The 14,131-nt window shown below is 51.2% G+C and overlaps 1 protein-coding gene across 1 annotated transcript in view; it reads right to left on the bottom strand.

The window, feature by feature from the left end:
• Window positions 1–5,226: 5,226 nt before the first annotated feature.
• The window catches only part of LOC135887357 (zinc finger protein 485-like), a 44,222-nt gene continuing 35,317 nt past the window's right edge, over window positions 5,227–14,131 (bottom strand). Inside the window, exons 11-12 of the mRNA XM_065415131.1 lie at window positions 7,016–7,142; window positions 5,227–5,270 (exon numbers count right to left, since the gene is read on the bottom strand). Coding sequence (XP_065271203.1) covers window positions 5,227–5,270; window positions 7,016–7,142 — 171 coding nt within the window. The remainder of the gene's footprint in view (window positions 5,271–7,015; window positions 7,143–14,131) is intronic.

Genomic DNA, 14,131 nt, shown 5'->3' with positions numbered 1-14,131 from the left:
GGACAGGACAGGATCGATGGACAGAAACATATAAAAAGATGGGTGCAAAACCATAGGGTTCAGTTCTTCTTCCCGTTCTACACTCATCCTCCAGCAGCATCGGTGCGCACTGACAGGACCCGGCTCCCCTCCTCATGACTAGACCACCTGGCCAGTGGACTAGTACGAGCAACTGAGGCTGGTAATTATGTTCCATCTGTATAAGAGTGTGTGGGTGGGTGTGGATGTGGGTGGGTGTGCGGTAAACAATCTTGGCTAGGAATAGAAACTGAGGCCTTGGCTACACTTGCAGATGTACAGCGCTGTGAGTTAAACCTGACTTCGTGCAGCTGAGTAGGGAAAGCGCTGCAGTCTGTCCACACTGACAGCTGCCCAGCGCACTGTCGTGGCCACATTTGCGGCAATTGCAGCGCTATTGGGAGCGGTGCATTATGGGCAGCTATCCCACAGAGCACCTTTTCCCATTCTGGCGCCGTGGGTTGTGGGAAGGGGGCATGGGTGCGGGCGATTCTGGGTCCTGTCCCAATGCCCCGTGATGCATCGCTTCGCATCCCAGAAAATCCTTTGTTTCCGTCCACCTTTGGCGCCATCTTTCAACGGTTTCTGTGCAGTGCGATCTGTCTGCGGGAAATGGAGTCCGAACTGCTGAGGCTTATGCCGACGAGTCTCACCAGCACGTCATGTTTGGCTGTCGAACTATTCCTTAAGATCCAAAGTGACAGTGAGAGTGAGGGTGAGGAGTCCGACGATGCTATCGAGCCGCATAAAGCGTATGACACGAAATTGCTTGTGGCATTCACGGACATGCTCAGCACCGTGGAACGCCGCTTTTGGGCTCGGGAAACAAGCACCGAGTGGTGGGATCACATCATCATGGAAGTCTGGGATGATGAGCTGCAGAACTTTCGGATGAGAAAAGCCACTTTCATGGGACTGTGTGAGGAGCTTGCCCCCACCCTGCGGTGCAAGGACACGAGATTGAGAGCTGCCCTGCCAGTGGAGAAGTGGGTGGCTATTGCAATCTGGAAGCTGGCAACTCCAGACAGACTTGCAGTGCCTGTTTATTTCCTGGGCTAAGGAGTCTTTTACTTTATGCAATAATAAAGAATGTTTTCAAAGCCAAAGAATCCATTTATTGAAAAGAAACAAGGGTGTGGAGTGGGGAACGGTACAATCACAGATTCGCGTATGTCCTGCCTGGTGTGCTGTGCAGTGAGTGCTGCACTTCAGGATAGCTATACTGCATGGTGATGGGGGTTGAGCGCAGAGGGTAAGGGTCGTGGTTTTCAGGGCTGGGTGGTGAAGATACTGGTGTTGGAGGCAGTGGTTGGCGTGAAGAACACGGAAGTTGGGGAAAGTGGGTTGGAAGTGACAGTGGGGCACAACGGAAAGAGTTTTGGGACAAGGGCTGTAGGGGGGGTGGCGTTTGCGTTTGCGGTACTGCTCCTTCTGCATGGCTACCAGCTTCTGGATAGCGTCTGCTTGCGCTCCAGGATGCTTATGAGCCTATCAGTGCTTTGCTGCCGGTGTGCGGTGCTTTGCTGCCGGTGCGCTGCGTTTTCCTGGCGGATCCTGCTTTCTCTCTCCCTCCAGTCCTGTGCTTTCTCATTCTCTTTAATAGATTGCCGCATCACTTCTTGCAAAATGTCTTCTTTGCTTTTTCGCGGTCTCTTCCCGAGTCTTTGCAGTCTCTGAGCAGGCGATAAGCGGGACGGCTGAGGTCTCAAGGTTGATGCAGCTGTATAGGCAAAATGCAACATTTAACAGAGGCAGCATTGTTTATACCAGACAGAGGAATGATTCCCCCCGCACTTAAGGAGTAGAAAACACACAGGGTCTACACAATAGCATAATTTTCCTGTCCGAAACAGAGCACACATATCCCACGGGAGCCTCAAAATGGTGAGTAAGGGGGACTGATTGTTTCAGGGCTGCACTGTCCTCTGGGTTTCTGTGCCTTGGGGAGAGCCAACAGCTGCAGGGGGCACCTACACTGAACACTGTCCCAACATTTTCCACAGCAGTTCGTCCTGGACGATATCTCGCTGCTCAGGGTGACCTGGGAAGCAAGGGAAGGTCTTCTACTGCAATGCGGCTTCTGCCCTGGCCCATATGGAGCTTGCCTGTGTGCAGCAATGGTCCCCCTGCCCCTCGCGGCACAATGGCGCGGACACGTTAGCCTGGCTGGGACAAGGACAACGGTGGCTGTCCCGATAAACCTGCGCAAGCGCATTGCACACGTTCTGGATGAGACATTCGAGGAGATTACCGAGGCCGATTACCACAATGTGATAAACCACATCAATGCACTATTCCGCATCTAGGCATGCATGCCTAACCCTCCTCTCCCAAAGAGCCCGCACCGAAAAAATTCCTTCCCGAAAAAAAAAAACGCTTACCGGGAACGTTTTCTTCTGTTTGTCCTCCACCAAGTACCGGCCGCTGCGACTGGCTACCTTCCTCCTGGCTCGAGAAGAGCTCCTGGCTGCATGGCTCCAGGGATTCTGGGGTGTCTCCATCTGGCCCACCACCATGACTCCCATTTTCCTCCTCCTCCTCCTCCTCCTCCTCCACCCCCACACCGGCTCTGAAGTGTCCATGGTGGTGCTTGGAGTGGAGGTGGGGTTAACCCCAAGTGTCGCATCCAGCTCTTTGTAGAATCGGCAGGTCGTGGGGGGAGCACCCGAGTGGCTGTTTCCGTCGCGGGCTTTGCGGTAGGCACTCCGCAGCTCCTTCACTTTAATCCTGCACTGCAGGGGGTCCCGGTTATGGCCCCTTTCCATCATGTCCTTTGATACCTTCCCAAAGGTATCGTAATTCCTACGGCTGGAGCGCAGCTGGGACTGTACAGCTTCCTCCCCCCAAACACTGATGAGGTCCAGCAACTCGCCATTGCTCCATGCTGGGGCTCGCTTGGCGCGTGGAGGCATGGTCACCTGGAAAGATTCGCTGATAGCACTCCACGCCACGCCGGGCTGAGCAAACAGGAAGGGGATTTTTAAAATTCCCAGGGAATTTTGGTTACCTGAGGCCAGGGCAGTAGAGTTTGAACTGATGACCAGAGTGGCTAGAACAGGCATTGTGGCATACTGCCGAATACTTCTGGAGGCCATTCACAGCGCATTGGGTGGCCACACTGGCGCCGCAGCGCTGCAGCGGCAGTGCAATACTCGCTATTCCTCTTGGAGAGGTGGAGTACATGCAGCGCTGCAACCACAGAGATACAGCGCTGCAAATGCCTTGCCAGTGTGGACGGGGAGTGAGTTACAGTGCTGGGGGAGCCTTACAGCGCTGTAACTCGAAGTGAAGCCAAGGCCTGAATTACTTATCTTTTACTCCTATTTAGAATTCTCTGCGTTCACATTAAATGTGCCATATTGCTTTCTCCCTCAAACAGCACTCCAGTGAATTCTCCAGTGTTTAATGAGGTGTGATCTCAGTGTGCAACTTTTGCCACAGTCCAAGTACTTATGGAGTCTTGCTCTTGTGTGGATTTTCTCATGTAAAACAAGAACTGATCAGTTTCTGAAATGGTTCCCACAGTCTAGACACTTCTGGGGTCTCTCTCCTCTGTGGATTGCTGGATGTTTAACAATGTTTGATCTCCGTAAAAAACTCTTTCCACAGGCTAAGCAGGGGTGTCTCCCATGGGTGTATTCTCTGATGTAAAACACGGGCTGACATCTATTTGAACTGTTTTCCCATAGTCTAAGCACTATGTGTGTTTTGCCAGATGTTTAGAAGGACTGATCTGTTTCTGAAACCTTTCCCAGAGTTTAAGCACTTATCGTATTCCCCTTGTATGGATTGTGTGATGTTTAACAAGGGTTGACCTCTTTATAAAACTTCTGCCACAGTTTGAGCACTGATGGGGTCTCTCTCCTGTAGGGATCCTCTGATGTGTTATAAGATTTGATTGTGTATGAAACTTTTCCCACAGTCCAAACACTTATGCGGTCTCTTTCCAGTGTGGATTGCTTGATGTTCAACAAGATTTGACCTCTGTATGAAACTTTTCCCACAGTCTAAGCACATGTGGGGTCTCTCTCCTTTGTGGATTCTCTGATGTGAAACAACGGCTGACATCAGTATGAAACTTTTTCCAGAAATTAAGCAGTTATGGGATCTTTCTCCCATGTGGATTGCCTGATGTCTAACAAGGTCTGACGTCTGTATGAAACTTTTCCCCCTGTCTGAGCAATAACGGGGTCTCTCTCCTGTATGGATCCTCTGATGTGTTATAACATTTGATTTGTTTGTGAAACTTTTCCCACAGTCCAAACACTTATGGGATCTCTCTCCTATGTGGATAGCCTGATGTCTGACAACGTCTGACTTCCATATAAAACTTTTTCCACAGTCTAAGCATTTATGGGGTCTCTCTCCTATGTGGCTTATCAGTGCTACCTTCCAGTTCAAGTAGTTCTTGCCCTCAAGGCATTGATAGGGTTTCTGTCCTGTGTGGCTTCTCCCATGGTTATTAAGATCTGAGCAGTTATTGAAGTTTTCCCCATGGTCCAAGCACTGAAGTGATTTGTCTCCAGTATGAATTGTCTGAGGCGTAACAAGCTGTGGTCTCAGAACGAATCCTTTTCCATAACCAAGGCATTCATAGCATTTGTCTTCCTTCCGGGTTGTCTGCCGGGCTGTGGGATCCCTGTATCCTTCCCCACAGCTAACAGATTCATCAATTTGCTCCCTTGAGTGGTTTCCCAGAAGCCTCTCTGACCTGTGCCAATTTTCCCACTCTTCTCCCTGTTCCAAGCACTGGGAAAAATTCCCTTCAGCTCTTCCCACAAAGGTCCCCTCTGGTTCCACTTCCCCTGCTGGGAGAGAGAGAATCCAGTCAGGAGTCATTGTGCCTGGGAGAAAGAAAGAGGAATAGCACAGAGGGAAAACCCAACATACTAAAGCTGCAAAGACAGAGCAATTGGATTCTGCCTCCACAACCCGCCCAAAAATTCACAGAGAAGAAACATGGGAAGGAAACTCCTGCAGATAACAGGACACGTGGAAAGCAATGTCAGTCATATCTGCTGACTACAGCCCTGCCCTGGGTGAGATGAGGAAGAACTGAGGGCACTTACTGATACCACATTTTTGGGATTCTCCACTTTTTCCTTCATTCACCAGATGGTTTGTGTGTCAGTCCTCACCTGTGCAGGCACCTGTCAGGATCTCTGTTTCCTCACAGGCCTAACGATTGGGCACCCACGGCTCTTCCCCTCATTCCAGGCGGGAGATCAGTTCAGGTTTGGGAAGGGGGAATCCTGTGCAGGGAGTGAAATCAGACCAGATCAGGGTGTGTGGAGGATTGAGAGAGCGTCTGTCAGAAAGGACATTCCATGAGTGGAACCTGTCTCTGTGCTGTGCTGGGAGAACATGGAATCCAGGAGGACGGGGACATGGTCACTGAGACCCCTTGGGGGAGGCAGACGTCTCATAGACTCATAGACTTTAAGGTCAGAAGGGACCAATATGGTCATCTAGTCTGACCTCCCGCATGATGCAGGCCACAAAAGCTGACTCACCCACAACAGAATCTTCCAGCCTGCGACCCCTGCCCTATGCTGCGGAGGAAGGCGAAAAACCTCCAGGGCCTCTGCCAATCTACCCTGGAGGAAAATTCCTTCCCGACCCCAAATATGGCGATCAGCAGAACCCCGAGCATACAGGCAAGATTCTACAGCCGGACCCTCATTTTACCCGCGATGGCCCGTTAATGCCTATTTGACTAAAATCACATTATCCCATCAAACCATTCCCTCCATAAACTTATCAAGCCTAATCTTGAAGCCAGAGAGGTCCTTTGCCCCCACCGTTTCCCTCGGAAGGCTGTTCCAAAATTTTACCCCTCTGACGGTTAGAAACCTTCGTCTAATTTCAAGCCTAAACTTCCCCACGGCCAGTTTATATCCATTCGTTCTCGTATCCACATTACTACTAAGCTGAAATAATTCCTCTCCCTCCTTGGTATTAATCCCTTTGATATATTTAAAGAGAGCAATCATATCCCCCCTCAGCCTTCTTTTGGTTAGGCTAAACAAACCGAGCTCCTCGAGTCTCCTTTCATAGGAAAGGTTTTCCATTCCTCGGATCATCCTAGTGGCCCTTCTCTGTACCCGTTCCAGTTTGAGTTCATCCTTTTTAAACATAGGAGACCAGAACTGCACACAGTACTCCAAATGAGGTCTCACCAGCGCCTTGTATAACGGAAGCAGCACCTCCCTGTCCCTACTAGAAATACCTCGCCTAACGCATCCCAAGATCGCATTAGCTTTTTTCACAGCCACGTCACATTGCCGACTCATAGTCATCCTGCGATCAACCAGGACTCCGAGGTCCTTCTCCTCCTCCGTCACTTCCAACCTATGCGTCCCTAACTTATAACTAAACAACTGGGGAGGTGGGGGGAATTGTGATGCACTCACTAGGAGTTCCTAGGATCTGTGCTCTCTGGGGGCCCTGATGACGCATACCCAGCTCTGGAGTTAAACCCCGGCCCATTTCTAAACCGACAGAGCCCAGAGCCCTCCACATGAGTCCCTCCACAGAGTCTCCTTCCTTGGAGGTTTTTAAGGCCCGGCTTGACAAAGCCCTGGCTGGGATGATTTAGTTGGGAATTGGTCCTGCTTTGAGCAGGGGGTTGGACTAGATGACCTCCTGAGGTCCCTTCCAACCCTGATATTCTATGATTCTATGGCTGGAGCTGTTACCAAGGAGGGAAGTGAACAGGGATTGTGTGTGTGAATGAGAAACAACACAGACAGGACAATACACGGCTTCTCCTCCTTGAAAGCGAGGGGGGTCGGGTCGGGATGATTTAGTATATCCCGTAGGTTTTGACACCCTGGTCTCACTGGAGACTGTACGGAGATGCAAGTCTCTCTCACACGGCAGCTGTGCATTACGGAGCCCATTCCCCTCCAATCTAACTGACCAGGGAAGAAGCTGACCAGTGTCAGACATGCAGACCCCACGGCTTCTAATAAGCGAGGGGACGGGAATCCCTTACCCAGCGAGGTCACCGTCTCGTAGTTCTCCTGCATGATGTTCCTGTAGAGGGCTCTCTGAGCGGGGTCCAGCAGAGCCCCCTGCCCCTGGGTGAAATACACAGCCACCTCCTCGAAGGTCGCCGGCACCTGAAAAAACAAAGAGTCCTGCACTGAGTACCTGCTGCCCCAGTCAAAATCCCACTAGTCCAGGGGTGGGGAAACTTTTTGGCCTGAGGTCCACATCGGGATTTGGAAACAATATGGAGGGCTGGGTAGGGAAGGCTGTGCCTCCCCCAAACAGCCTGGACCCGCCCCCTATCCACCCCTCCCACTTCCCATCCCCTGACTGCCCACCTCAGAATCTCCGACCCATCCAACCCCTCTGTCTCTCTCTCCCGTGATCTCCCCATCCCAGGACCCCCTGCCCCTAACTGCTCCCAGGACCCCACACCCTATCCAATTCCCCCTGTCCCCTGACTGCCCCGACCCCTATTGACACCCCCCCTTTCAGGCCCCCCGAGACTCCCATGCCTATCGAACCACTCCCTGCTCCCTGTCCCCTGACTGCCCCCTGGAAACCCTGCCCGTTATCCAGCCCCCACCCCCGACTGCTTTCTGTGCTGCTCAGAGCACCAGGACTAGTAGCTGTGCAATCCGGCTGGAGCCAGCCACACCACCACGCAGTCTAGAGCGCTGGCGGCACAGCAAGTTGAGGCTGTGGAGAAGGGGGGACAGCAGGGGAGGGGCCGGGGGCTAGCCTCCCTGGCCGGGAGCTCAAGGGCCGGGCAGGATGGTCCCGTGGGCCAGATGTGGCCTGCGGGCCATAGTTTGCCCACCTCTGCGCTAGTCACAGGGAAAAATAAACAAAACAGAGAAGCTCTGGGAGGCCCAGAAAAGCAGAAATCCCCCCACACCCTGCTCAGAGCAGCCAGGAGGCTTCAGGGGGTGGGTAAAAGGTGAGAGCTCCTTGTCTCCCCCAGCACACGGAGCAGGGCAGGGTCTTCTCATTTCCCACACACCTGCCAGCCACAGGCTGATACGGGAAGCAGAGCTCTGAGCCAGGGGCAGGGACAGGAATCCCAATAGCTTCCCTTCATATTTCACAGCAGCCTCTGGCCAGTGGGGTGTTTCCTGGGTCAGAAATGGAGGAATGTTCCCTCCCCCCTATCCCCCCACCAATGGACCTTTTCACAAAATCAGGCCCAGGTTGATCATTTTCCAGCAGGTTTATCAGACGCTGTCCCCTCCCTGCCTCACACTGTGTGTTTCCTGCCCCTCCCCCTCTACAACAAATCCTCCCCACCCCACCCCCGCAGCTCCCTGCAAATCCCCTACCTGAGCTGGCTCCATCACAGCCATTTCCCTTCCCTGTCCCCTGGAAGACAGGAACAGCTGGAACAAAACGTGGACATGATTCCTTAGCCTGTCAGGGCGAGAGGGGCGATGGGGGAGGTTACAGAAGGGGCTTGAGTCCATGTACCCCCGCCCCCCGCAGACAGATGCTCTGGACTCTGCCGCGCTGGGAAAACCCTCAGTCACTTTATCACAACACGGACCCAGCACCTCCCCGCAGCACTGAACGCCCTGCAATACCAGTAGATCCCTAAAAGGCATCCTTTGTACAGACTCATTTCCCTGCCCAGATCCAGCCCTTTCCCCAGGTCTCTCCATCACCCGGGGGCTCAGGCTCAGGGGCTGCTATGGTTAGAGTGGTTCCAGCCACTGGAGAAAGTGCCCCTGGGCTAGTCTCAGAGGGGTATGAGGAAGCGGGAATGTTCTTAATGTTTTCTCTGAATATCATGTCTGTGCCTCAGTTTCCCCAGGTGTTACTCAAGTATCAAGCTGGTGGGATACAGGTGTGTGATCATTGCAGAGACCTCTGGAGGGCGGGTGTCAATGCAGAGTGACTGTCTGGGCATAGAGAATGGCCAAAATTCTGTATCCTGGCAAGCGATGGCCTGACCCCGTCCTCTGCAAGGAACTAGCGAAAGGTTTGGAAGAACAAAGAGCGAGAGGGAGGCCAGGTGACCTGTTTTCCTGGGAAAGAGAGAAAGCACAGAGGAGGTGCAGCTGGGCGTCACTGAGGATGGGGGACTGGAAGCGGGTCAGTCTCTTGTTTTGGGACTCAGCGGGGAGAGCCCAGGGCCGGATCCGGTCTCTGGATTCTCCCCAAGATGGACTTTGCTGAATGGTCCTGATTTCTGTGCTAACAACATCTGTTCTATGCTGTGTTCCCAGCCTGCCTCCCCCAGCCCTAGGTTCACCCCCCGTCGGCTGTACCCCGTTCTTCTCCCCGGCTCCTAGTCCCAGGCAGGGGGGCTGAAACAATCTGTACAGTGGTGGGAGGGAGGAGGGGAAACGAGAGCCATTCAGAAACCCCTTTAAGCCAGGGGGTGCAGCAGGGTCCCACCAGCCTAGATCCAGCACCTCTGCCACCACCATCCCCCGCCATGATTGTGCCCGAGGGCCCATGCCATGCGAACTTTTGCTTATGCAACTAGATCAGACACAGAATGGTGTTGGGGAATTGGTTGCCCCATGTAAGGTCAGTGATATGCGTACGCAGGGCTGGGAAATGTGTTGTTGCCCCAGGGTAAGCCAATGTGTGGCTTAGGTCAGACCTACCGAGTTGAGGGGTTGTGGTAACGCCCTCAGAGAAGAACACAAGTGTGTTCAGTCCGGACAGAGGGGTTGTGGTGACGCCCTCAGGTTAAAAAAAAAGAGAGAGAGAGATAGAAAGAAAAAAAAAATGATGCATCGGGGTATGAAGGAATAGAGGCCTGTGTGTGTGTGTGTGTGTGCACCAACCAGTGTGAATGAGGGTCATCGAAAGATGCTCATAGCTCCCTGCAAAGCCAAAAGCTTGTGACGGGGGATATCTCTAACGCAAGCTCGGTGGCTGCATCTTAGTAGATCGGTAAAAGATTCTGACTAAGGTGGCTCTATCTGCCTGGCATCGTCCAGCGAGGGGTCTGCCTGGCTCTAGGATTGTGTGACCTCATCTTCCCTCCTCCTCTCCTCCCCGCATGAATCACTGACTGATCTGATCAGCTCACCGGAGTCAATTAGAGTACGCAGCATCGTCTCTCTGAGACTAGCCGACGCTCTTTGCTGAAGGAAGGTGTAGGAGGGTCGTGGATATCCTCGATAATCTTTCCTGTGTGAGTGCCTGAGGAGTGGTGTGATGATTTTAGCTTTATGAGCCGCTGCACTCAGCGGGCAGGATAGAGACGTGTCTTAGTTTATGAGCTGTTGCAGCGGACAGGGCACCCCCACACGCTTAGAGAATGGGTGGAAATCAGTCCAAGGACTTGTAAGTACTTAGAGAATTGGAATTTTTACATGCGTGATGATCCATCTGCAATTCCCACTAGAAGGTACCTTTGATTCAAATGGGATCATACGTCTTAGAGGTACTCTCTAAGACACAAAGTGTAGGGTTTAAAAAGCATCCGGATGACTCCCTACCCAAATTATTTTTTATTAACCCCTCGGCTTCTTTATATCCCCAATTAGTTAAGGCTGAAAGCAAGGAGGGATAGGAAAGGGTTAATTTGAAAAGGCAGCTTGGTCTAGAGATAAGGAGAAAAGCTGCCTTGTGTTCAAGGGCAAGAATCGAGACAGACCAGGCCAAGCACTGAAAACAACAAAGTGTAGAGGCTGCAGAAATGGAAAACACAGACGAAACAGCGAAAGGAGGATCTGAGCTTCGTGTCCCTGGAGCCGATGTGGTTTGGGGACGGTGAAGAAGCCACAGTCAGCTGGCCTGGACTGGAATACTGAGTAAAGGGTCTCTGAAAGAGACACTCCAGGAGACCCCAGGGTGTAAAAGAACAGCCCTCCAAAGAGCGAAAGCAAGTTGGAGATTTTTGTAGCGTACCTCTAGACAACCAGTGTACAGGATAACCTCCCGCCCATCTCTCTCTCTCTGTCTCTCCTACCCCCAGGCATGGCCGGCCCGGGCAGCGTGTTTGTGAGTATAAAAAGAGGGGGGGAAAGGGGATTGCAGGTGGATCTACCCCTGGTCGAAGCAGGACTGACCCTGGTGAAGAAACAAAAAAATTACACATTGGCAGGAAGAAACTTGTGGGACCCATGCTTGGGAATGTGGTATTGATTGGATTTGGGGGTTTATTCCACAGGCTGCGCCCTGTGTTTTTGGATAAGTCCTTCAGCATGTATTGCCCTCCCTAACTGGATTTTAAATGACAAATACCAAAGGCACCTTGTTGCCACTGCCCCTGCCATCTCCTCCATTACACTATTACCCCTGTAATACATCCAAATACAGACAATGCCATACATCTGATAAAACCCAATGGCCAAGGCCTTCACAATTCAGTGATTTATTTAAATATTGTCTGAAAAGGTTTATTTTTAAGGTTCAGGATATCCCATATAAGCGAACAATTGAGTGGAAACAAACTGATCAAAGGAGATAAAAGTATATGACATCATACAAATGAGCTTCAAGAATTTGAAATTAAGGTTTTATAATGGGGTTGATGTAATGGCCGTTCCAGGGGTCTGTAGTATATCAGGGGGAAGGGTTCCTTGTTGTTTTGGTTTCCCAATTAGTAAATAATCAGACTCATACTCAGAGAGTGTGTTCTGCCACTGGAAATTTTACCTGTACTGAAATGATCTCAGTAAGTAACTAATCATTTAACCTGTGCCATATTACAATATACATACATGCTAAGTCTTAGCCTAATATTGCGAGACCTGTAGCAGCAGGGCTCAAGTCAGAAGTGAGTAAGAAACAGTAGAGTCAGCGTGACCCAGCCTTGAGATAGCGATGTTTTGAGAACAGAAGTGAGAAAATACAGGAATGGGCAGGACATAACATAAACAAACTGCAGATGTTTTTAATTAATGCATGCCATTAAAATGTAGAAATGCTTGTGTGATATTGCTTGTACTTTGAAGAAACTGAGGCAGAGATGCTCTCTGTCAGCTGTCTTCTTCCCTTGCAATTGCATGTCCTGAATAAAGCTCTCTCTGATTTTGTTGCTTCCAACCTGAGTGGAGTTCGCTTCTTCCACACCACTCTGACACTTTTTTCCCAAAATACTTAATGAACTTTAGGGGAAACCAGTAAACATGCACAGAGATAAGCAGGGAAATGGTCCCGTTATTGTGGTGAACTTTCCTGACTTAAACACCCCCTGGGTGGAATCAAATAGCAGAAGGATCTGAGTCCTCGCTTCCTCTTCCTTCACCCAGAGCCTCCCTCACCTTGAGGGCTCCCCTTCCACTCTCCTGTGTGGAAAAGTCCTTATAACCCTGACAAGGCTGGGCCCAGGCTTCCTGAGGGGCTCGCCCCCCAACCTGACAGTGACCACTCACCACACGGGCTAGAGAGTCCCCACTCTGGGGCGCTTCCTCCGCTCTGGACGCTTCCCTGACCATTGTCTATAGTTCAGAACAAATGCAATTTATTAAACAGCAGCTAATAAAAGAAATCAGGAAACAATGGGAAAGGTGAAAGGAAAGGAAGCACAAACAGCGTCTGTGGGATGCCAGGGCAGTTCACAGTCTGTCCCTCCCACGTCCCAGGCCTCCTACCCAGGCCCTGGCTGTGCTGCAGGGATTCTGTAGGTCAGACACATGCTCTCGTGGTGGCCACACGTCCTCAGGCTCTAGGTGACAGGACCTTTCTTCCCAGTGTCCCCAAAAAGGTGCAAATCCAGAGGACAAATAAAAAGCCTCCGAACTTGGTAATCTCTGTAAGACCATTGGGGGGGACAGGGAGTGGCAGACTCGTGATCTTTGAGCACTTCTGGCTGCCGACCTAGTTCTGTCCCTGCCCTCTCCTAGGGTTTCATGGGATGCAGACCATGGACTGGAACACCCTTGGGGGTCAGGAGAAATGCCAGTATGACAGAGATGACTTCATCAGCTGCCACATCCAGCCTCAGGCCCCTTACCCCATGTCTGCGTCCCGACTTGCAGCCTACCAGAGCCATGGCCCTGCTCCCCGCCCCACCTCAAGGGGGTAAGGGGGCACAGACAGGGATAAGGGGGGGCACCGTGCCCCTACTCTAAAAGCATTCCAGTGGGCCCAGAGCTATTCCAGCCTCTCCCACTGTGCTTTCCTGGGCTAAACCAGTCAGGGCTGAGGTGTTTCTGAAACATTCCTTACGGTCCAAGCACTTACGGAGTCTCCCTTTTTTGTGGATTGCCTGATAATTAAGAAGCCTTGACCACAGTATGAAACATTCTCCATAGTCTAAGCACTTATGGGGTCTCCTGTGTGGATTCTCTGATGTAAAACATGGGATGAGCGCCATATAAAACTTTCCCCACAGCCTAAGCACTTATGAGATCTCTCTTCTTTGTGGATTAGCTGATGGTTTGACCTATATAGGAAACTTTTTCCAGTCTGAGCACTGATGGGGTGTCTCTCCTGTGTGGATCCTCTGAGTGTTATAAGATTTGATCTTTGTGTGAAACTTTTCACATGGTGCAAACACTTATGGGGTCTCTCTCATGTGTGGATTGCCTGATTTGAAACAAGTTCTGATCTCCATTTACAATGTCTTTCACAGACTAAGCAGTTATAGGGTCACTCCTCTGCATGGATTCTCTGATGTAAAACTAGTGATGACCTCTATTTAGAACATTTTCCAATAGTCTAAGCACTTACGGGGGTCTCTCTCAGGGGTGGATGGCCTGATGTTTAGAAGGGCTGATCTGTTTCTGAAACCTTTCCCAGAGTCTTATGGCCTTATGGTCTCCCTCTTGTACGGATTGCTTGATGTTTAACAAGGTCAGACCTCCGTATGAAACTTTTCCCAGTCTAAGCACTTATGGGGTCTCTCTCCTGTGTGTATTCTCTCATATTAAACCAGGACTGATCTCCATGGGAAACTTTTCCCACAGTCCAAGCACTGATGGTGTCTCTCTCCTGTGTGGATTGCCTGATGTTTAAGAAGGGTTGGCCTCTCTATGAAACTTTTTCCACAGTCTAAGCCAGGGATGGGCAAACTTTTTGGCGTAAGGGCCACATCGGGGTTGCAAAAATATATGGAGGGCAGGGTAGGTAAATCTGTGCCTCCCCAAACAGCCTGGACCCCGCCCCCTATCCTGCCCCCTCCCACGTCCCACCCCCTCAGAACTCCTGACCCATCCAA

This window comes from Emys orbicularis, chromosome 13, assembly GCF_028017835.1.
Source record: "Emys orbicularis isolate rEmyOrb1 chromosome 13, rEmyOrb1.hap1, whole genome shotgun sequence".
NCBI classification, from domain to species: Eukaryota; Metazoa; Chordata; order Testudines; family Emydidae; genus Emys; species Emys orbicularis.
The sequence above is the reverse complement of the archived record's forward strand: the minus strand, read 5'-3'. Positions and strand labels throughout refer to the sequence as shown.